General features: G+C 48.3%; 3 protein-coding genes across 6 annotated transcripts in view; 2 read left to right on the forward strand and 1 right to left on the reverse strand.

Annotated features, from left to right (window-relative positions):
- The first annotated feature begins 134 nt into the window (after positions 1–134).
- Positions 135–11,713, forward strand: LOC117752486 (kinesin-like protein KIF20A). 2 transcript variants are annotated; one of them, XM_034569821.1, is made up of 32 exons: positions 135–363; positions 1,286–1,392; positions 1,470–1,559; positions 1,718–1,822; positions 1,918–2,056; positions 2,447–2,631; positions 2,712–2,754; positions 3,038–3,180; positions 3,483–3,555; positions 3,694–3,805; positions 3,883–3,954; positions 4,037–4,183; positions 4,261–4,423; positions 4,534–4,809; positions 4,932–5,035; positions 5,133–5,253; positions 5,355–5,472; positions 5,575–5,636; positions 5,959–6,078; positions 6,190–6,336; positions 6,391–6,511; positions 8,103–8,224; positions 8,580–8,753; positions 9,000–9,148; positions 9,242–9,384; positions 9,747–9,824; positions 10,001–10,209; positions 10,301–10,390; positions 10,566–10,628; positions 10,705–10,789; positions 11,050–11,186; positions 11,373–11,713. In XM_034569821.1, exons 2-32 carry the CDS (start codon positions 1,288–1,290, stop codon positions 11,454–11,456), a joined length of 3,780 nt encoding a protein of 1,259 aa, XP_034425712.1. In that variant the 5' UTR covers positions 135–363; positions 1,286–1,287; the 3' UTR covers positions 11,457–11,713. The 2 variants fall into 2 exon arrangements, with proteins under 2 accessions (XP_034425712.1, XP_034425713.1); XM_034569822.1 differs by having other exon boundaries at positions 9,747–9,794; positions 10,007–10,209.
- An 830-nt stretch (positions 11,714–12,543) lies between these two features.
- slc16a12b (solute carrier family 16 member 12b) lies at positions 12,544–16,784 on the reverse strand. Of its 2 annotated transcripts, none has more exons than XM_034569830.1 (7): positions 16,350–16,784; positions 15,505–15,608; positions 15,280–15,423; positions 14,544–14,822; positions 14,086–14,473; positions 13,051–13,310; positions 12,544–12,831 (listed from the first exon to the last, which is right to left on the reverse strand). In XM_034569830.1, exons 1-7 carry the CDS (start codon positions 16,460–16,462, stop codon positions 12,689–12,691), a joined length of 1,431 nt encoding a protein of 476 aa, XP_034425721.1. In that variant the 5' UTR covers positions 16,463–16,784; the 3' UTR covers positions 12,544–12,688. The 2 variants fall into 2 exon arrangements, with proteins under 2 accessions (XP_034425721.1, XP_034425722.1); XM_034569831.1 differs by lacking the exon at positions 16,350–16,784 and adding an exon at positions 15,732–15,756.
- Positions 13,151–23,117, forward strand: part of asah2 (N-acylsphingosine amidohydrolase 2) — a 16,911-nt gene continuing 6,944 nt past the window's right edge. The window contains exons 1-9 of one of the 2 annotated variants that reach the window (XM_034569824.1): positions 13,151–13,286; positions 19,204–19,340; positions 19,412–19,497; positions 21,227–21,370; positions 21,480–21,656; positions 22,440–22,567; positions 22,654–22,731; positions 22,865–22,985; positions 23,081–23,117. The exon at positions 23,081–23,117 is cut by the window's right edge and continues 89 nt beyond it. In XM_034569824.1, the coding sequence (XP_034425715.1) occupies positions 19,214–19,340; positions 19,412–19,497; positions 21,227–21,370; positions 21,480–21,656; positions 22,440–22,567; positions 22,654–22,731; positions 22,865–22,985; positions 23,081–23,117 (898 nt within the window). In that variant the 5' untranslated portion in view covers positions 13,151–13,286; positions 19,204–19,213. Of the gene's footprint in view, positions 13,287–19,203; positions 19,341–19,396; positions 19,498–21,226; positions 21,371–21,479; positions 21,657–22,439; positions 22,568–22,653; positions 22,732–22,864; positions 22,986–23,080 lie in introns of both variants that reach the window. The other variant, XM_034569823.1, reaches the window with a different exon arrangement.

Here is a 23,117-nt window from a genome sequence, read left to right on the forward strand (position 1 = left end):
GCGAGATCCTGACCGACACCTGTGACGTTGTCTCTTTCCGGCTCTCTGATTGGTCGTCAGGTCCCAGTTTAAACAGTGGAGCTGCGTTCACGTTCACGTGTTGTTTACGTGTTGTTTACATGTTTAACGTGATCCGGAGCAGTGACGCCCTCTGGCTCACACCTCCACAGACTGTAGCTTCAGTGACTCTCACGATGCCAACATGTATGATCACGGTTCTCATGTCATCTGCATATTAATTATATTATAAATCCATCATGGAGGAATCGCTCTGAAACCGCGGGATCGTCTTAGTCTCGCGAGATTTGGCGGCGGCAGCGGAGCCATTTGAACAAACGGCGGCGAAGCGACTCGATGTTTTCTGTGAGTTCAGAGAAACGTCCTCAGCGAGTCACGGTCATGTTCCAGCTCGTGTTCGCATGTTCCAGCTCGTGTTCACATGTTCACATGTTCCAGCACATGGGAACACGAGCAGGGACGTGTCTGTACGAGACGTAGAAACTCTGTGTTTGTGAGGGTGAGCTAGTTGTGGCTAATGCTAACAACAAAGTTAGCCTCAGTTCCCTCTGAAGCTAAGCTAGCAGTTTGAACTGATCTCTTTACGTCTCTGACTTCACGTGAGACTTTCCTCCAGGTTCTGCTCCTGTGATCGAGTGAAGACGAACTTTGTTTCAAATCTTCACGTTTAAAAACATCGTAAACGATTAGAATGTGACGTGGGTCGTGTTTAAACTCATCGCTGTGCAGCGGTGGATGTTTTTATGTGGTTATTGTGCTGACACATGATGTTTCTGTTTATTGTTCAACTCATTAACTTTAAATCTCCTGATTGTTTCAAACTAATGATGGTTGTGACTTTGCATCAAAGGAAGTTGGTAAAAAAGTTTTCAAATTCAGACTTTCGACCTTGGTTGGAATAAGTTTCCTGAAAACATCTGTCATTATTAAAATCATCTTACAATCATCAAACAAATAGCTCATGTTTTCAGTGATGTCACTATTTCATAATGATTTTTTTATTTCCTTCATTCCTTATGAATAGGGACCTTTTCTCCTCTTTTGATTGTGTCTAGTTTGAGGTTTTAACTTGTGTCTTTTGTTCTCTCTGTCCTTACGTTGTTATCTTGTTTGATTTATAATTGTTATGGTTCACATTATTGTCCCCTCTTATTTTTCTCATCTGTGTTTGGGACCTCATCAACAACCAGATTCTACATCTCAAGGGGTTTATCCCACAACAAGAAATGTTCTATAAATGATAGTATGTGTGTGGGTGTGTTGGCAGACATGATGGAGTCTTGTTTAGCCTGGAAGCCGGAGCGAGTGGGACCAGTGGTGGTGGATGACATCAGGAGAGACCTGCTGGGGGAATTTGCTGCTCTCCCAGCAAAGGTAGTTTTGCAGGTGTGTTTAACTGGACTGAGCTGGTGAGCAGAACGTTGTGACCGATGTTTTTCTCCCGTTGACAGGGCGTTGTTCAGTCGCAGTCAGAGAACCTGCAGGTCTACCTGAGGGTTCGACCGTTCACTGCAAATGAGAGCGGCAACGGAGAGTCACAGGTAACACTCACCCTGTATGACTTGTCTACTCTGCAGTTGGTTGCTTAGTTACAGAAAAACTAAGAATGAGGAACAGCGGTGGTGAAAAGTAAGAGCAAGGATTTCTTTTGAATGAAGGAAAATCATATAAACCTGAATAAACGTGTTTTCTTCTGAAGGAGTGTGTGACCATTGAGGGGCCGGACACCGTGGTCCTGAAGGCTCCCAGGAGCTGTCAATCAAAGTCCCTCCCACAGACAGCACAGAGGTTCAGCTTCACGCAGGTAACCGTGGCAACATCATTGTTCTGTGCAAAGAAATGTTCACTTTACCGTTGAAGCTTTTTAAAAATGGTGTTCATGACATGTTCTGTGTCGAGGTGTTCGGTGCGGAGGCGAGTCAGAGGAGGGTGTTTGAGTGTTCGGTTCGTGGTTTGGTCCAAGGTGTTCTGGAAGGAGGGAACTGTCTGGTGTTCACGTACGGAGTCACCAACGCTGGAAAAACCTTCACGTTCCTCGGTCAGAACATCTGAGATCACGTCATTTAATTCAACTGAGTCATGTGACAGAAGATGATTCATGATTTTACTTTGATTTCAGTGTGAATATTTTCTGTTTCTTTAACCTTGTACGCTGATAATCTTAAATGTTGTCGGTCGATTAAATCAAGATGCTTTTCCAGAGCCCAACATAGAAAAACTATTCTGATCATTTTTCTGAATTATAGCTTAGTGAATCAGCTCAGAGGGAAAATTTTGTTCTAGGTGACGTCCAATCAACTACTGGAAACCAAAAATCAGCTGATTGACAAGAGAGAAACAGAAAACTCAAACTTTAAGAGACTGGAACCAGGAAATATTTAGCATTTCTTGAGTTTGCTGGCAGGTTCTGACTGTCGTTCTCTCTCAGGTCCGGATCATGACTCAGGTCTGCTGCCCAGGTCTCTGTCCATCATCTTCAACAGCATCGAGGGGCGTCTGTACGCTCGGTCCGACCTGAAGCCGCAGCGCTGCAGAGACTTCAGCCGACTGACTCCAGACCAGCAGGTGGCTGAGAGCAGCAGCAAGAGGAACCTGCTGCGGCTGCTTAAAGAGGTGAGACAGACACGCACGCACGCGCACACGCACAGAGAAACATCCTGAGACAGCTTGAGGACGTTTTTTTCTTTCTGCAGAGTGACAAAAGTCTGACGTCTGGACGGTCAACGTTTCTGGAAGGTTGGTGACTTGGTTTCAGCACGACAATGAGAAATCACATCAGCTGCAGAACTGAACGTGTGTGTATCTGTGTGTGCTTATCTCTCTCTCTCTCTCTCTCTCTCTCTCTCTCTCTCTCTCTCTCTCTCTCTCTCTGTGTGTGTGTGTGTGTGTGTGTGTGTGTGTGTGTGTGTGTGTGTGTGTGTGTGTGTGTGTGTGTGTGTGTGTGTGTGTGTGTGTGTGTGTGTGTGTGTGTGTGTGTGTGTGTGTGTGTGTGTGTGTGTGTGTGTGTGTGTGTGTGTAGGCTCGTCTCTCAGCACCGACAGTATGAACAGTGTCTCTGAAGCCGACAGTTTCTGTCTGGACGTCGATTCAAACATCCGTTTCTCTGTCTGGGTTTCATTCTGCGAGATTTACAACGACAACATCCATGACCTGCTGGAACAGGTGACACACACACTTATGTTTTATCCAACAGGGGGTGCTCCAGATCTGCATCAAAATGTAATGAGTTCTTTTGACTCATAAAACATCTTTCACTAAATGCACTGGTTCATCCTGCTGACTAACAGACAGTTGTGTTACCAGCCTCATTTTATGATGTAATAATGATGTTGGTACAAACACGCCACATCACTGTGTTATTAAATCGTGGAGTCGTGAAAAGAACCTGGATTTAAACTGTCCTGACAACGAACCGACCAGTTGCTCAGCTGTGGTCGATCGTCTGATTAATCTGTGACGTTCAGGTTCCCGGAGGTCACCACAAGAGGACGGTGCTGCGTCTGTCTCAGGACGTCAAAGGAAACTCCTTCATCAAAGGTAACACTGCATGTTTTTGTGTCACAATGTCACTTCTCCTTTGTTAAAAGTATCATTTCTTCTCATGTTTGATTTTTTTTGGGTGTAAGATGAAATAATAATTGATGTTTAAGTTCACGTGTGTGCGTGTGCACTCAGACCTGCGGTGGGTCCAGGTGAACAGCTCTGAGGAGGCGTACAGAGTGATGAAGATCGGGAGGAAGAACCAGAGTTTCTCATCCACCAAACTGAACCAGGCGTCGAGCAGGAGGTCAGCTGATCAGTTTGTGTGTGTGTCGGGTGGATGTCACATGATCGTGTGACCAGTGTCTTTCTTTGTCTCTGCAGCCACAGCATCTTCTCCGTCAGGATCCTGAAAGTGGATGATGTCGGAGTTCCCAGAGTCCTCGGCATCAGCGAGTACGTCTCACTGCACATTTCACTTGTGTGGCGTGTTGTAATCTCAGTGTACAGGCTGCACTGACTGTGTGTGTGTGTTTAGGTTGGCGCTGTGTGATCTCGCCGGGTCGGAGCGTTGTTCTCGGACTCACAACACTGGAGAGAGACTCAAAGAGGCGGGAAACATCAACATCTCTCTGCTGACGCTCGGGAAGTGCATCAACGCCATGAGACTCAACCAACACGCCAAGTACGACACGGTGCTGTGTGTGGGAGTGTGGGAGTGTGTTAAATGCAGGAGTGTAACTGTGTCTCATGTCTCTGCAGGTTCCAGCATCACATTCCCTTCAGGGAGTCCAAACTGACCCACTTCCTGCAGTTCTTCTTCTGTGGTGCTGGACGCGTCTCAATGGTTGTCAACATCAATCAGAATGCTTCCTGCTTCGACGAGACTCTCAATGTCCTCAAATTCTCTGCACTCGCTCAGAAGGTTGATGACTCAATTAATATTTAATTTCCTGTGAGGTTCAACTGTAGAAAAGCTTCATTACATCTTAAATATAATGTGTTTGACCAACGATGAGACGTTAACTTGTTCAGGTGGTGGTGTTGAACTCCAGGCCCGTGGTCCCAGACGACGCCCCCCACAGGTCGGCCATGGAGCTGTCTATGATCATCGATGAGGCCGACCAGCGCAGGAACGTGTCGGGCCGGGGCAGGAAGAGCTCGCTGGTCGCCTGGGAGACGACCTTGGAGGATGTGTTGGAGGATGAAGATGATGTGGGGGAGAGTGTGATGGAGGGAACTGTGCTGGAGGCAGGAGGTGAGGACGACGAGGGGGAGGAAGAGGACGGGACCATGGAGGAAGAAGAGAAGGTAAAAATACACACAGTTACTTATGGCTTTATATACAGTCCCTGATGGTATTGAGTTCAACGTGTGTGTGTGTGTGTGTGTGTGTGTGTCTGTGTGTGTGTGTGTGTCTGTGTGTGTGTCAGTCGGACAGGGAGGCGGCGCTGCGTTTGGTCTTGGAGGCTCAGATTAGAGAAGAAGTCAGCTCTGAGTTCATGGAGCTTTTTAACAAGATGGAGAAAGATTACAGGTAACAGCATCGTGATCATGTGACCGAGAGGCAAACTGAAGAATCAATAACAAAACAGCTCTGTTCTGTCAGTAACAACGGTGTGTGTGTGTCTCAGTGATCGTCTGGAGAAGGAGAGGGAAATCCTGGAGGAGCGGGCGGAGAGGCGAGTAGAGATCCTGAAGAATCTCGTTAGTAAGACGGTGGACCTCTCTGCTGTAAACGCCGAAAGCAACAAGGTCAGTGTTTCCCTTTTGATCGGTTAGCTGTGGCTTCACGCTGTAGTTGAGGGAGCACATTGAAGAAGTTACACCCTGTCAGCTGATTGGTTGGTTGTCAGGAGGAACAGGTGGCTGTGTTGGAGGGAATCATCAGCTCAATGGGCGAAGACCTGGAGAAGATCAAAGAGGACGCACAGAGCGTTCAACACTGTCTGAACAGACAAACGCACACTGGAGGTACACACACACACACACAGACACTGCAGGTACACACACACACGCACGGTGTCACTGTTTGCTCGCTGTAACTTAGACCTCTGACCTCTGTGTGTGCTGCAGAGCTGGAGGCGTTGCGCTTGGAGAAGCAGCAGTCACATGATCAGCTACAGGAAGCTCTGGAGGTACTGTAGCCGAGCTGTCTTCTTCTGTGGTGTGTGTGACGACCCTTTCTTCTTCTACTTGTTTTAGTTCTGTCGATGTGATGTGGAAGTCACCTGTTTAAGAACCAAGACCACAGATGATGTCAAGGAAACGTGTTCATGTGAAACCCCTGTTCTAATAAATTCAGCAACAGAGCTGTACATGAACGCATCACGTGGCTCAGAAGGGTTGGCGTGCTGCCTTCACTGCACGCAGGATTTAATGTGGCAGCTTGTTTTACTCACTCTGATTGGACAGTCATTTCCCCCTCGTGACCTCACCTGATGTCGTGCTGTTTTCTAGAGTCTGGAGCAGCAGCGACAGAAGCTCTCAGAGCTGATGGACATGTGTGGGCAGAAAGACAACGTCATCAACAAAGTGCAGGCGGCCATGGACAAGACGGTGGAGGACGCCACTCGAGACGTAAGCACGCTGCCCACCCATCACAGCAGAAATGTTCAATCCATGATTCAATCAATACATCGACAGAAAAATGAACAGCAACTGTAACAATGTGGTGTCCTGGTGCGTCAGAGAGCTCTGGTGGAGTCGATCAGGTCGGAGCTGCTGCAGCTTCAGGAGACGTGTCGCTGTCGGCAGAGACAAGAGGAGGACGAGGAGAGGGAGAAGAGGATGGAGGAGGAGCTTAACGAGAGGTGGAGGAGGAGAAGGGAGGAGGAGTTTGTGGAGTGGATGAGGGAGATGGTGAGGAGACAAAGGAGGGAGAGGGGGGAGGATGACGAGGAAGTCGGGGATGTGGCGAGGAAGGACCTGGAGGATGAGCTGTTGAGCCGACAGAAGGAGGTGGAGAACTTGAAGCAGGGTCAGCTGACGCAGACGGTTGACGCTCTGAAAGGTGAGAGCTGGACCTTTTATCTTTAAAGATATAGTATGTAACAATTTCTCCTGATTAAAGGTTCCACAACAAACTTTAAAGGGGACATAGCATGCCCATTTTACCACAAGTTGATATGGTTCCTTGGGGTCTTAATGAAATGTCTGTAACATACTTTGGTCAAAATACCACAAGGATCATTTCAAACAGCTTTTTACCCTGTATAAAACAGCCCTCCACAGAGTGACCTGTTTTGAGTGCCTGTTCCTTTAAATGCTAATGAGCCAGCTCCCCCCTCCCCCCTCTCCCCCCATGATTTTAAACGATATAAATTACATATTTTATATGATATAAATTATCAAATATGCATCCCATACTTTGTATTCCCCTTGTTGTCCTGGAGTTTTAATTTTCCCAATCACATAATTAAATGTCCCCCTCTGCCCCCCCACTACAAGCACACAAGCAGACAGACAGAGAGAGAAAGAGAGGGGTGGGGGGGGGCTATGAAGACCATCATTTACCCCCGAACCCCGACATTCAACGGGTACAACAACAAGCGGAGAAAGCAGAATCGCGGGCTGACCTTATATATACAGTCTATGGGGCTGACCAGCGGAGACATGCTCGTCCCGTGTGAACAGCCAGGCGGCTGCGTGCTGGAGAACGGCGCTGCGCTGCCTCGCAGCGGCGCTTCCGCGTCCGGTGTACCCCGGCGTAACTACTGTAACCCGGCGTAACTACTGTAACCCGGCGTAACTACTGTAACCCGGCGTACAGTAGAGCTGAACACTGCGGAAGTCTTCCACACAGCTGGCAGTGTGGAAGACCGCTGCGAGGCAGCGCAGCGCCGTTCTCAAGCGCGCAGCCGCCTGGCTGTTCACACGGGACGAGCATTTCTCCGCTGGTCAGCCCCATAGACTGTATATATAAGGTCAGCCCGCGATTCTGCTTTCTCCGCTTGTTGTTGTACCCGTTGAATGTCGGGGTTCGGGGGTTACAGTAGCGCTGAACACTGCGGAAGTCCTCCACACTGTTGGCTTTGTGGCGCTGACACAAATTCCAGCTCACGCACGGGAGAGCGAGCGGTCGCTCCCGAGCAGCTGCTGCAGCCTCCCAGTCCCAACGATCCAGACAAATGCCACATGTGAGTGAATCGCGGGCTGACCAGCGGAGAAATGCTCGTCCCGTGTGAACAGCCCGGCTGCGTGCTTGGGAACGGCGCTGCGCTGCCTCCGGTGTAAACCCGGAAGTAACGAGTGTGGGGGGACGGGGGGGGATGAGGTGGGGGGTGGGCCAAGACCATGTAGGGAGACTTCCAGTTCCTTGTTACGACACAAAACCCAGGAAGCTCAATCGAGTCGCTCAAGCATGACGTTTCTGACTTAGAGGAACTATAACAAAACGCGCGAGTGTTTTTTCCCCAGAGTGTTTGGGTTGGTAGACATGAGCCAGATACCCACATTAACCTGTAGAAGCACTAACAAAGTGGAATTTGCATGATATGTCCCCTTTAAACTACTTTGGCCAAATATTTGTCTGGGACCTATGACACTGAAGATGATTCTGTTCCCCCCCCCCCCCCCCGCCTCTCTCTCTCTCTCCCCTGTAGAAGTGGAGTGTGTTGAGTGTCTCTCGCTCTTTTCCTCTCTGGAGTCGCAGCAGAAAGAAGCGTCCCGGCTGACAAAGGAGAACAAAGCTCTTGTTAACGGAATCTTCCACCTGCAGACGGAGGTACAGCTCTTCTTCTTTGACACTTTCTTCTTCACTGCCACGTACTTGTCTGACCCGGACACAGCAGCGCCCGCAGTGACCCGGTGGTCTGTCACAGAACTGCAATAAAAACTGTCTTAGACTTACACAACTGAGAAACTGGAACCAGGAGTTGTTTCATATTTGGGCTTGAAAGAAATTTACTTAAACTGTTAATGAATTAATTAATTGATTGATTAATTGATTATTTAATAAAATAGATGAGTAATTTCAGTTAATCCATGATAAGATTGTTTCCATTGATTGTTTTTCTCTGTGCTGTAGCTCCCACTGTTCTCTAACCTTTTCATATTCTGTTAATTCAACTGCCGTCCAGATGACCAGCATCCAGAAGCAGCTCCAAGAGAAGACTGACAGTTCTGACAGCCTATCAGAGCAGCTCAACAGCACACAGACCCGCCTCCAGGATCTGCAGAGCCAATCAGAAGAGAAGAGCAGAACCATCAACAGTCTGACAGACGGAATGGAGACACTGAGACACAGAGTGGAGGTCTCTTTGATGGGATCAGTGGTTTATGTAACTGACCAGGTTGATTGATCATTTATTGGTCAGCTTGTAATGATTTCAAAAGGGGGCGTGTTTAAATTGATAATCCTGTAATTAGTTATTATTGATCTGTCCTCCATCTTATAGTTTACTTCATATTTTGCCGTGATGTTGATGACAGTGGAAGGTTTTTTGGTTGAAGTCACTGATTGATTGAATGAATGATTGATTGATTGATTGATGTTTCAGGAGGGGGAGGGGCAGAGTGTTTTCCACACTGCCATGGACGAGCTGAAGAAGGAGAGCGAGGCGGCGCTGGAGAGATCAGCCGACAAATCACAACAGATCCAAGATCTGCTGAGAGAGAAGAGTGGACTGCAGGAAAAACTGATGCACAGGTGGACTGATCACTCATCAATACTGTTATCAATCAGGTTTATTGATTAATGTACAACAATACAATGTTGAAGCCTCCTCTGTTTATGAATCAGTGAGAACAGGTGTAAGGAGCTCATGGAGGAGCTGGCCAATCAGAGAGCAGAATTCTCCCGTCTGAGGGCGGAGCTGGATTCAGAGGGCGGTGCCCTGCGAGGCAGACTGGAAGGGAGGAAGAGAGAAGAGCGAGAGAAACCAGGTGAGAAAAACCAGAAACTGTAGAATCATCATCATGAGGGTTGAGACCAAACACAGAGTTCACATCTTTTAATGAAACAATGTCTATCTTATAACTATTAACTCTATCTATTGTTCTTCTGTCCGTCTCCCCCTCACATGTTTCTCTGAGGTTTCCCTGTTAATGGCTTTAAGATAAAATAAGATAATCCTTTATTATTCCTTCAATGGGGAAATTTGCTAATTTTACTCTTGAGGTTCAGAGCAGACGATGTTCATCTTGTTCAGATCTGAGACAAATTGTGATTTGGGAATATGGGCTGTACAAATAAAATTGTATGTATGTATATATAAATACATAACGACGTATACTGTTTGTTTCAGAGCTGCAGAGAGTGTTGATGGACAAAGGGAAACTTGTGTCAGAAACTGTGACCCAGATTGAGACTGTGAAACAACAAGGTAACATTAGTCTGAAACTACATCTGATCTGATGGTCTGTGGATCTGACGGTCTGTGGATCTGACGGTCTGTGGATCTGACGGTCTGTGGATCTGACGGTCTGTGGATCTGACGGTCTGTGGATCTGACGGTCTGTGGATCTGACGGTCTGTGGATCTGACATCTTTCCCGTTCAGATTTGCATCAGAAGGTGAACGTGGAGGCAGAGGAGAGGAAAGGGTCGGTGGTGGAGGAGCTGAAGGAGGAGATGCATAGACTCCAGGAGAAGAAGGGGAGACGAGAGGGGGAGGAAGAAGAAGGAGGGAGGAGCAAGAAATATGAGGAGGTGAAGAGAGAGATGGAGAGACTACAGAGACTGAAGGAGGAGAGAGAGAAACACAAACAGGTCCGTTCATCACAGAGGAATCAAAACTCACCTGTAAGACTGTGACCCTCAACGTCTGTGTGTGTCTGTGTGTGTCCTTCTCCCTGAGCAGGACGTTCATGTGTCTCCTCAGAGATCCAACATGGCCGACAGGAAGAAAATCAAAACCACTGGGAGGAAGAGGAAGAGCTGCGAAGTGGAGGTGTGTGTGTGTGTGTGTGTGTGTGTGTGTGTGTGTGTGTGTGTGTGTGTGTGTGTGTGTGTGTGTGTGTGTGTGTGTGTGTGTGTGTGTGTGTGTGTGTGTGTGTGTGTGTGTGTGTGTGTGTGTGTCACACACAGACAGTTTGAGTGAACATCATCTTGTGTGTGTGTTTCAGGAGCTGGTGACCAGTGAGAACAAGAGGAACAAAGTGAGAGGAAATGCACAAGGTCCTCATCAGGTGAGGGGAGGCGGGTGAGGGGAGGCGGGTGAGGGGGGGTAGAGGCGCTGTTTAACATGTGACTCTCTCTCTCCAGTCGGCGGCGGTAAAGAGAGACGGCGGCGCCCTGCAGAAGATCGGAGAGTTAATCCACAGCTCTCCGTCCATCCTGGGCAGCAAAGGTCAGAGAGTTCAACTTCCTGTCACCGTCAAACCTCAAACATCCCATCAACACAAACACAGCCCCCTGGTGGACATTCACAAAAGTAAAATGAATTTAATGTTATGATTTGAACTGTCCCTTTAACGGAAAAGATTTTTTTAAAGTTTTGTTTGTAGTAACAACACGAAACAGGCCGCTGATCTATCGCTTGTTTATTAATCAACAACTTAAAAACAGGAAGTTGTTTTCTCATTTGGTTTCTACTCGTCCTCTCTGCAGCTAAAACCATCATCGGCCTCGTCAGCGGACACTCCGTGGAGAGGGAGCCGGTGACCACGGCGACCAGACCCCGGCGGGGACGGAGGAAGCTTTATAAAACAGATGCTTCGTCGCCACTGTTTGTCTCTCCGCACATGGTGAGACAGGCGGCCATTTTATTAACAAGTCATACAGGATTATAAAAACAGTCTGAGCCAATCACAGTCATGAAATGTGTCCCACCTGAGGACGGACACACATGTAACCTGCGTGGTCATGTGATGTGTCAACAGGATGATTTTATGACGTGAGTTTATCTAATGTGACGTGTTTTTGTGATCCAGATGTCCGTCGGAGCGGAAGAGGAGAAGGAGAGTGATCACCTGATCATCAGGAGACAGCTGCGCTCCAAAACCTGCAGGAAGTGAGCTCATCGTCTCGTGACATCACTACGACGGTTTTTAAGACATCAGAAGAATCAAATCGGACAATTTCTTGTGTTTGGCTAAATTACTGCACAGTTCATGTTCATGTTTGGTCTGAGGATGATTTTTAGATATTTACTTCGTGGTTTCAGGACCTTTTTGTTGTCGGGGTCAATAAAGCGAGAACGTTGAATCTTTCATTTGATAAAAAAAATAAAAACGATTCTCCGCCTCCTCCTCTGCTTCACTTTACTGCTACGGTGGCTGAGATGGTCCAAACTCACTGAAACCTGCATAAACAAGAAGGGAAATGCAACACTAATCTGATTTTACATATATAATATGTTATATTGTCAGCTCTGTTAACAATCTAAAAAGTATATACGCAGAATACATTCACTGTATATATGCACAGTATATAACAGGCATACTCGTCCTGTAAACGGGATTGTGATAAACTCTGTGTGTGTGTGTGTGTGTGTGTGTGTGTGTGTGTGTGTGTGTGTGTGTGTGTGTGTGTGTGTGTGTGTGTGTGTGTGTGTGTGTGTGTGTGTGTGTGTGTGTGTGTGTGTGTGTGTGTGTGTGTGTGAGAGAGTGTGTGTGTGTGTGAGAGAGTGTGTGTGAAGTCTACCATATAAACTTCTGAAACGGATTCTTATGACACCAGATTAAAGTGAAAACAAACGATGTGTCAATAGTTAATTCTATTTAGTAAAATATCTACAAACATATTAGTATTTATATTTGTTTCAACTTTATAATCCACAGAGTACATAATTGAAACCGGAACCGATTCTGTTTCACCTGCTGAGCCTCAAACTAAATATAAAACCAAAACAGGAAACACGTGACTTTGACAGAATGTTCATTGTTTTCTTTACTTGTTTTTCTCATGTGACAAAGGTATAACAATTTTAAGGCATTTAATTTTCTGTGAATGTTCTAATCTAGAACAGCAGCTTCTGTCACCAAGGTAACAAACAGGTGGACTCTTCTTCCTTCACTCCTGACTTTTCATCATAAAACAACCAGTGGGACTCTTATTTTGACAGGAACAGGAAGCTCACAGTCAATGAATGTTGATGTTTGGACAAACTGACCTGATCAATACCTGAGTTAAAACCTAGAGCACGTGATTGTTCCTCTGACATAAAAACAGGAGTTCAACGCTACGAGGCGACCACCTACTACCGATGACACAGTCCGATTGGTCGGATAGGCTGTGGGGGAGGGGCTCATTCTTTGTGGGCGGGTGGGCGGTGGAGGCAGCAGCGACGAATCCCAGCAACGGTAGAGAGGATGAGCGCGCTCGCCAGCTGGGCGGCGCCACTGAGGAGGAAGGTGGCTGTGTAACTTCCTGTGATGTCAACCAGCCAACCTGCATACCACAGAAGAAGAGTTCAGTTGTGACATCACCACGGTACAACCGCGTCGGGTCGGGTCCAGACAGACCAATCAGAAATAAGAATGAGCACGTCTTCAGGCGTCATGTTACACTGACGACACTGAAAACCAACAAAGGTCATGACTGACAGTAAATGTTTGAAGGCTAATAACAAAATGCTAATTGCTAACAACGTGTGATCATTGTGCTCACCTGCGATGGGGGGGCTGACGAGATATGGGATGGCGTGGAGGAAATAGACCACACCCAGCGCCGAGGACAGGTACTGAGCTCCCACCACATCCGACGTCACCACAGGGATCAGCGCGACGTAGGCGCCATCGAAGTATCCGTAGAGAACTGCAAAGGGCACGAGAATCGGGAAAGAGCGAAGCAACGGTATGAAGAGGCAGCAGAGACCCTCCATCGCCACGGAGACGATGTAACAGGTGAGACGGTACGGCTTCAAACACCTGAGACCACATTTACATAACTACAGTTTATTATTGATCTGCTCGTTATTTCTTTGTCCTTTAAAGAGAAAAAAGAAGAAAAGGTCAAACAGTTTGGACTCAGACGATGAGTTCACTGTCCGTCAGTCAGCAGAGGGACACGTAAACAAAGATGTCGACACGTCTCCACCTCCTCCACAAAGTTAAAACAGCTCAGATTCTAACGCTGCCATCTTGTGGAGTCAGTCTGTGCCGTGAGGGAGGAGCCGGGGGAAGAGTGGCAGCTCACTGATGAAGAGAAACCAGGAGACAAACTGACCCTTTAAGGTTTGAGGTCGACTCTGCTGCTGATTGGTTCATTGATTCATGTCTGTAGCGTTATCGTGTTGAGCTGACGGGGTTTTCTGACGTCGTCGTGTCAACAGGACCATTTACGAACAGAGTTCGGCACAGGGTCAACGCCGTTAACGCACAAACGTCCTGTACGAATAAATTTGAATGATTATTGTCACACATTGTTTGTTCCACTGTCCTTCGTCTGAGTCACATCAACGACCATAAAGACAAACGACACAAAGTTATAACAAATTCAGTCGTGATAATTAAAGTATAATTTGAATAGTAACTTAAATAAATACTGTAAATAATATCGAACAGCTCGTTCAGATCGTTTCAATTAAAAGTGTCTGAATGATTTTCATGGTGATTATGGTTTACACCCCTCGACCTCGTCCGCTGTGATTGGTTCACAGACAGAAAGCCCCCCTGTTTGACTTCCTGTCGGGCGGAGTTGTACCTGTGGTCTGTCAGCCAGCCGGAGGTGATGTTCCCCACGATGTCAATGACTCCAAGGATGGACATGAGGAAGGCGGCGTGCTGGTGGCTGACGCCGGCGTGCAGAGCATAGGGCACCAGGTAGACGAAGGGGAGGCTGCAGCCGCTGGCTAAGAACAGGAAGGACACGGCCAGGAGCAGGAAGTCCGGCAGCAGCAGGAAGCGGTGCTCCTTACTGGACCAGGAGCTGAAGCATCGCCTCCTCGCCACCTGAGGGGCGGGGTTTCCCGGCAGCAGGGGCAGCGACGGTAAAGAAGAAGGAGAGGGCGACGCACCTGATGATGAACATCCACCTTCAGATTCGTTGGAGAGCTTCACTGCGAGTTCGGCGTCCTGCGATGACACAGGACCTGCGGAGGGAGATGGACAGATGTCACGTGTTCTGTCGAAAGGAAAAACATTCGTATCGCTGCTCCTCACCACGTCTGTCCCCCCCCCCCTCCTCCGCCTCCTCCTCCCGCAGTGTGATTGGTCGAAGAAGCGCCCCACAGACGCAGAGGTTGGCAACGAAGGCGCTGAGGACGAGCAGCGCCCCCCTCCACGTGTACAGCTCGATTAGCAGCTGCACAGCGGGGGCCAGCACGAACGTCCCGATCCCGCTGCCCGACATGGCGACACCGTACGCCAGAGCCTTCCTCCGCCGGAAGTAACAGCCCACCATGGCGATGGCCGGCGTGTAACAGAGAGCGAAACCCAGACCTGGACAACGAGGACATGTTGACCTGTGAGGACATGTGAGGACCTGTGAGGACATGTGTGGACATGTTGACCTGTGAGGACATGTGTGGACATGTTGACCTGTGAGGACGTGTGGACATGTTGACATGTGAGGACATGTGTGGACATGTTGACCTGTGAGGACATGTGTGGACATGTTGACCTGTGTGGACATGTTGACCTGTGAGGACATGTGTGGACATGTTGACCTGTGTGGACATGTTGACCTGTGTGGACATGTTGACCTGTGAGGACCTGTGAGGACATGTGTGGACATGTTGACCTGTGAGGACATGTGTGGACATGTTGACCTGTGAGGACGTGTGGACATGTTGACATGTGAGGACATGTGTGGACATGTTGACCCGTGTGGACATGTTGACCTGTGTGGACATGTTGACCTGTGAGGACCTGTGAGGACATGTGTGGACATGTTGACCTGTGAGGACGCCCATGAAGACATAGAGCAGCTCCAGGCTGCTGGTGAAGGAGCTGAGGAGGAGGCCACAGGACGAGATGAGTCCTCCCAACATCACCGTCCCCCGGCAGGACCACCGGGTCCCAAACAGACTGCCGACAGGAGCTGGACACACACAAACACACAGCTGAAGTCAGAGCGGTGCAGCGCCCCCTGCAGGCTGCTGATGGGTGTGAGGGCACTGACCACAGAGCATCGTGGTGCAGTCCAACAGACTGTGGATCCACGCTGTCTCCGAGTAGTCGGCTCCAAAATGAGCCTGAAACTCCATGAAGAAGATGGAGATGCACCTGCAGACAGACAGGGATCGGTTATTGATCGGTGATCAGCTGAGTCAGTGTTGTGTAACGTCCACTGAGGTTTCTGGACTTCATGTAAATGGTCTTAATGGTTAAACTGGGACCGCAGTCCACCTGCTCTTGCAATGATCCACTTCCTAGTAAGTGGTTGTCAGGGGTAACCGAGGCAGAGCTAGTCTCAGGGAAACGACATGGTTCTGAAAATGATTGGACTCGATCCTCCATTAACAACGTTTTCTTCATCACATGGTTCTGGAACATGTTCTTTGATTGGACCCGAGGTTCACGAACCTTGAGAACGACAGGATTAAAAGTGAAAGGCTTCCTGTCTGTGGCTCAGCAGCTGATCTCAGGGTTGATGGTTCCAGCACCAAGTGCTGTTGAGCAACTTGAAACTCAAAGTTCTCATGTTTTGCTCTTTTAGTTTGTGATTATTCATATTTTCGAGTTATTTTCTGTGTTTGATGATGAAACGTCTCAGACGTCCATCGTGTCTCATCTGGTTCTGAGACCTGAACGGTTTTACTTTATATTAGTTTTATATTTGTGTGGCTCATCTTTAATGTTTTAAAGAGCCTTGAGATAATGTATATTATGATTTGACGCTATACAATAAAATTGAAATGAATTGAACTTTTAGTTTTCAGGGTTGGGGTTAGTGTGTGTGTGTAGGGTTAGCTAACCCTACACACACACACACACACACACACACACACACACACAGAGTGTTACCTGGTCACTGCTCGTGTGCAGACCGTCACCATGAAGCAGCAGCCAACAATCACCCAGCCCCATCCCCCGTCCGGAGGAGACACCCCGCTGCTCCGCTGCTTCACATCAACCATGACTGCAGCTTCAGACTGAACTGGACTCCTTTGGTTCTGGTCCTGGTCCTGGTCCTGGTTCAGGTTCAGGTTCAGGTCCAGGTTCAGGTTTAGGTTCAGGTTCAGGTCCAGGTCCTGGTTCAGGTCCGTGTCCTACTCCTGGTTCTGGTTCTGATTGAGGTTCAGGTTCAGGTTCAACTCCTCTGCTGATGGGAGGCGACTGGCCTGCTAAGTTAAAAACGTCTCTGGTCAATAAGTCACCACCCGACCCTCAATCATTAACCCAGCTCTCGGCCTGATCCCTGGACGTGATGAGGTATTAACCAAGCGCTCCCACATTCACAGGAGCGTTTGATTTCAGACCCTCTGGTTGTCCGGTGTCTGTGTTTGTCTGTCGTCTGCTCAGACTCAGACAACATCTGCAGCTGTGACAGGGAGCGCTTGATTCAGCCGACCACCCGCCCCATCCCATAGGCCAATGTCGGGTGTCTGAAAAGAAGCGCACCCTGACTGACAGGTGTAACAGGACGGTATTTAAGTCCTGTTGTCCCTATGTGTTTATTTACATCCTGAGAGGTGTTTACTCCCCGAGGGACATCAGGGACCAGCAGCAGGGCCTGGACCAGGGGGAGGAGCAGGAGCAGGACCAGCAGCAGGGCCTGGACCGGGGACAGAGCCAAGACCAGGACCACCATATTTAACCGACCTCCTCCAACCCTACACTGCACTCAGAAGGCTACGGTCCATCCCCCCACCCTCTGGAACTCTGTCCCTGCTGAACTACCCAAACTCCTCAAGCCCCTCTTCACTGAGGCCTTCGCCTCTGTTAGGCTCCACCCTGCTGCTAAATTCTATCAGAATCAGAATTCTTTTTATTGCCAAGTATATTTACACATACAGGAAATTGCCTTGGTGTGGTTGGTGCCTTTGGACATAACAACAAATCGGACATAAAACAACAATATATACAGAAAAAACAATAGGCACGTGCGGTGCTAAGGTGCAGTGATTGGTTCCGGATAGTGCCAACAATATATAAGTTATAAGTTATGTGCGGGGGGGCAGAGTCAGTGTGATGCAGGGGGCTTGTTTGTGAGCCCCACTGCCATGGGGAAAAAACTGTTCAGGTGGCGCGAGGTTTTGGTCTTGATGGCCCGGAACCTTTTTCCAGATGGGAGTCTCTGGAATAGGTGGTGGCCGGGATGGGAAGGATCAGCGATGATCTTGCCTGCTCTCTTCCTGGTCCTGGAGTGGAACAGGTGTAGGAGAGCCGGCAGGTCACAGCCGATGACCTTCTCAGCTGACCGAATGATCCGCTGCAGTCTGCCCTTGTCCTTGGCAGTGGAGGCAGCGAACCAGACGGTGATTGATGCGGTGAGGATGGACTCAATGATGGCCGTGTAGAACTCGACCATCACTTTCTGCGGCATGTTGAATTTCTTCAGTTGCCGCAGGAAGAACGTCCTCTGCTGGGCCTTCTTGGTGATGGTGGTGATGTTCTCAGCCCACCTCAGGTCCTGTGCAATTATAGTCCCCAGGAATCTGAAAGACTCCACTGTTTTAACTGGGGAGTCGCACATGGTGAGGGGGGCGGTTTGGGCTGGGCTCCTCCTGAAGTCTGCTCTATCCTGTTCTGTACTTGTATTATTACTTTTTTCTTTTCTCTACTGATTTGTCCTCGCAAACATATGTAAAGTGTCCTTGGGTCCCGTGAAAGGCGCTTTACAAATATAAGCCTTTATTATTATTATTGATGCAGCACGACCTGGTTCGGGATCAGTTTTGATCAGTTTCTGGTTCCGTGTTTGTTAAGCAGCTTGTTGAACTCTTCTTCTCCTCTTATTTTCGTTGTCTATGTTTTTCTTGCTCTTCGTCTGTTTGTAGTTTGTGACTGAGGATTATTTTGTCTCAGTTTCCTGTTTTTCTGAACACAGATAATATGAGTAAAATACTAACTTTTACTTCAAACCTCCAAATTCACATCTTCCTCATCTTCTTCATCATCTTCATCATCATCATCACCTTCATCTTCATCATCATCATCATCACCTTCATCATCATCATACTCATCTACACCATCATCATCATCATCATCATCATCTTCATCGTGTGACGATGATGAAGAGGAGTTTTTATCAGTGTTGGAGCACAATCTATATTCTATCGTGTGTGTGACGTCCAGGTGTAACCTTTGGAGTGTGTTTGTGTTTATCAGTCAGATAACAGCTGAACTGTGAACACATCTCACACACACACACAGACACACACACACACACACACACACACACAGCAGCAGCAGGTGAGAACGACCTCGTCTTCATCAAGGTTCTGATCCGTCTCAGGTTCGTTTCCTGAGTCATCGTCGTGGAAACTGACCTCAGATACTTTAACTTCCTGTTTCTACTGAGACAGATTTGATTTTATAACGATTCACATGACCAAAGGTTGTGTGGTTATTGTGTAGATGTTGTGTCGAGTTTTATTACATTATTTTTACATGTGGTTTGACGGACGTTTTTATCCAAAGCGACTTACAAAATTTCGCATCAACATCTATGAGGGGTTCAGTATCAGTATTATTGCCCAAGGACACTTCAGCATGCAGATGGGGACGACTGAGGATCGAACCACCGACCTTTTGCCACAGCCGCCCTTGTATGGAGGTTGTGTAAAAGTTGTGTAGATGTTGTGTGGATATATCTATATGTAGAAATCTGCTGAGGATCCTGGGTAATGTAGTTCTGATGGTGTGTTTCCCTCAGCCTCTGAAAGATGGCGAACAGGAAGTCGTGTTGTGGTGTTTCGTTGCTGGAGGCCATGCTGGCCGTCCTCTTCATCGTCATGACGACAGTGTGTGTGGTGCTGATCACACTGATGGTTAGCTGGAAAACACACACAGGTAACGACACACACACACACACACGCACACGTGCGTATCCTCAGTTACAGCAGCAGTCTCTGTTCCCTCAGGTCTGACTCCTCCTCCTCAGAACCACTCGTATCTGATCGGCGTGGGTCGAGCCGACTGCACCGGGCCACCAGCAGAGGTCCCTCTGGTCAGTACCAACACTCACCAGCAGAGGTCCCTCTGGTCAGTACCAACACTCACCAGCAGGGGTCCCTCTGGTCAGTACCAACACTCACCAGCAGGGGTCCCTCTGGTCAGTACCAACACTCACCAGCAGAGGTCCCTCTGGTCAGTACCAACACTCACCAGCAGGGGTCCCTCTGGTCAGTACCAACACTCACCAGCAGGGGTCCCTCTGGTCAGTACCAACACTCACCAGCAGAGGTCCCTCTGGTCAGTACCAACACTCACCAGCAGAGGTCCCTCTGGTCAGTACCAACACTCACCAGCAGAGGTCCCTCTGGTCAGTACCAACACTCACCAGCAGGGGTCCCTCTGGTCAGTACCAACACTCACCAGCAGAGGTCCCTCTGGTCAGTACCAACACTCACCAGCAGAGGTCCCTCTGGTCAGTACCAACACTCACCAGCAGGGGTCCCTCTGGTCAGTACCAACACTCACCAGCAGGGGTCCCTCTGGTCAGTACCAACACTCACCAGCAGAGGTCCCTCTGGTCAGTACCAACACTCACCAGCAGAGGTCCCTCTGGTCAGTACCAACACTCACCAGCAGGGGTCCCTCTGGTCAGTACCAACACTCACCAGCAGGGGTCCCTCTGGTCAGTACCAACACTCACCAGCAGGGGTCCCTCTGGTCAGTACCAACACTCACCAGCAGAGGTCCCTCTGGTCAGTACCAACACTCACCAGCAGAGGTCCCTCTGGTCAGTACCAACACTCACCAGCAGGGGTCCCTCTGGTCAGTACCAACACTCACCAGCAGGGGTCCCTCTGGTCAGTACCAACACTCACCAGCAGGGGTCCCTCTGGTCAGTACCAACACTCACCAGCAGAGGTCCCTCTGGTCAGTACCAACACTCACCAGCAGAGGTCCCTCTGGTCAGTACCAACACTCACCAGCAGAGGTCCCTCTGGTCAGTACCAACACTCACCAGCAGGGGTCCCTCTGGTCAGTACCAACACTCACCAGCAGAGGTCCCTCTGGTCAGTACCAACACTCACCAGCAGGGGTCCCTCTGGTCAGTACCAACACTCACCAGCAGGGGTCCCTCTGGTCAGTACCAACACTCACCAGCAGGGGTCCCTCTGGTCAGTACCAACACTCACCAGCAGGGGTCCCTCTGGTCAGTACCAACACTCACCAGCAGAGGTCCCTCTGGTCAGTACCAACACTCACCAGCAGAGTACACATCGTGGTGCGTTCAGGGCCATGATACACATCGTGGTGCGTTCAGGGCCATGATACACATCGTGGTGCGTTCAGGGCCATATACACATCGTGGTGCGTTCAGGGCCATGATACACATCGTGGTGCGTTCAGGGCCATATACACATCGTGGTGCGTTCAGGGCCATGATACACATCGTGGTGCGTTCAGGGCCATGATACACATCGTGGTGCGTTCAGGGCCATGATACACATCGTGGTGCGTTCAGGGCCATATACACATCGTGGTGCGTTCAGGGCCATATACACATCGTGGTGCGTTCAGGGCCATGATACACATCGTGGTGCGTTCAGGGCCATGATACACATCGTGGTGCGTTCAGGGCCATGATACACATCGTGGTGCGTTCAGGGCCATGATACACATCGTGGTGCGTTCAGGGCCATATACACATCGTGGTGCGTTCAGGGCCATGATACTGTGAAAAGTGATTAGACACTGTGTGAGTGTGTTTGTGTGTCTGTGTGTAGATGGGCTATGCAAACCCTCAGCAGTCGGCTGCAGGTATACACACTCGTCTGTACAGCAGAGCCTTCATCATCGACGATGGGAGAAGAAGAGTCGTGTTCGTTACAGCAGAAGTAGGAATGATATCACAGAGACTACGTCTGGAGGTACAAACACAACACAACAGACACACACACACTGTCTGTTGTTTATTTGTGTTTTGTTTGTGACGTGTATTTATGTGTTGTGTATTATTGTGTTGTGTGTGTTGTGTAGGTGTTGTCAGCCCTGCAGGTGAAGTTCGGGGATGTGTATCGTCAGGAGAACGTTGTTCTCAGTGGAACTCACACTCACTCTGGACCTGGAGGATATTTTCAGTTCACACTCTTCATGATCAGCAGTAAAGGTTACATCCGCTCATCCATCCAGCCGCTCGTCAACGGCATCGTCAAGGTGACTGTGTGATGATTGATTGATTGATTGATTGATTGATTGATTGATTGATCACTTTGGTTCAACGTCACGTCACAAAAAAACAAAACTGTGGACGATATAGAAGCTGAAACAGGAAAAGTTGAAATCATTTCAAACGTCACACAGGTAGATTTCTTCTTATGTTGAGACAACAAAGATCGTTACAGGTGAAATGATCTCGTTATCTCAACTTAACGAGAGAAGTGAACACGTTATCATGACAAAGATAAAGGTCATTTCCTCTTGTTAATTATTTTCAGAGATGAGAACAAGACGTTTTAAAAACTGCAACTGATCCGTTGTTGTTATTGATCATAACTTTAAACCCTCAGTCACACGTTCCTCCGTGATGAAGAGTAACCATGACAAACACCGGCTTCATCACACGTTCTTCTTCTTCCTGTGTCAGTAACTCATGGCTCTGTGGTGACACCAAGTGGTCGCTGCAGGAAATGTTTCTCCTCCACATCCACCAGTGTTTTCTAAAATCTGAAACATACAAATGTAAATTAAAGTTAGCCGTTAGCTACCTGTGCACAGTGCATGATGGGTAGTCAGTGTGCTGCATGCCAGATAGATATGTTATATATAACATATAATATATAACATGTAGTAATAAATGGTATATAACATATAAGCTGAAATATAAAATGTCAGATATATAGTATAAATTATATATAAATTGACTGAATGAGATGAACAATGTGTTATTTCAGTGAAGTTTGAGACGTCACTATTTGTTAATGTGAACCTTGTGTCCAGAGTATAGACATAGCCCATCGTAACATGAAGCCAGGCAGGATCTACAGGAACCGAGGAGAACTGGACGACAGCACCCTGAACAGAAGTCCACACTCGTATATGAACAACCCCGAGGACGAGAGACACAGGTACAGAGAGAGAGAGACGTGTTCATAATACATATGTTTTCATATGTCAAATACATCTGGGTAATTTTTATTATTGATGTGTTCAGGTACAAGTCAAACACAGATAAACAGGTGATGGTTCTGAAGTTCACGGATCTGGACGGAGACGGGATCGGAGTGCTCAGGTAAAAACAGCCTTTAATAACAACAATAAAAACAACAATGATAATAGTATTTTGTATTATTATTTTTCATTGTTGTGTTTTTGATGAAAAGTGATCGTCACACTTTCATCTCGAGCCTCTGATGTTCCCACAGCTGGTTCTCCGTCCACGCCGTCAGCATGAACTACACCAACCGCATGGTGAGCAGCGACAACATGGGCTACGCCTCCTACCTGCTGGAACAGGACAAGAACCCCGGAGACTTACCTGGTCAGGTGAGAGGAGCCCGGTGTACAGACCAGTGAGGGCTGCCAACACACTGAGTCGATTCACTGTGTGTGTGTGTGTGTGTGTGTGTGTTGTATGTCAGGGCGGGTTCGTTGCTGGTTTCTCCTCCAGTAACCTCG

The sequence above is a fragment of the Hippoglossus hippoglossus genome, chromosome 19, assembly GCF_009819705.1.
Source record: "Hippoglossus hippoglossus isolate fHipHip1 chromosome 19, fHipHip1.pri, whole genome shotgun sequence".
In the NCBI taxonomy this organism is placed as follows: Eukaryota; Metazoa; Chordata; class Actinopteri; order Pleuronectiformes; family Pleuronectidae; genus Hippoglossus; species Hippoglossus hippoglossus.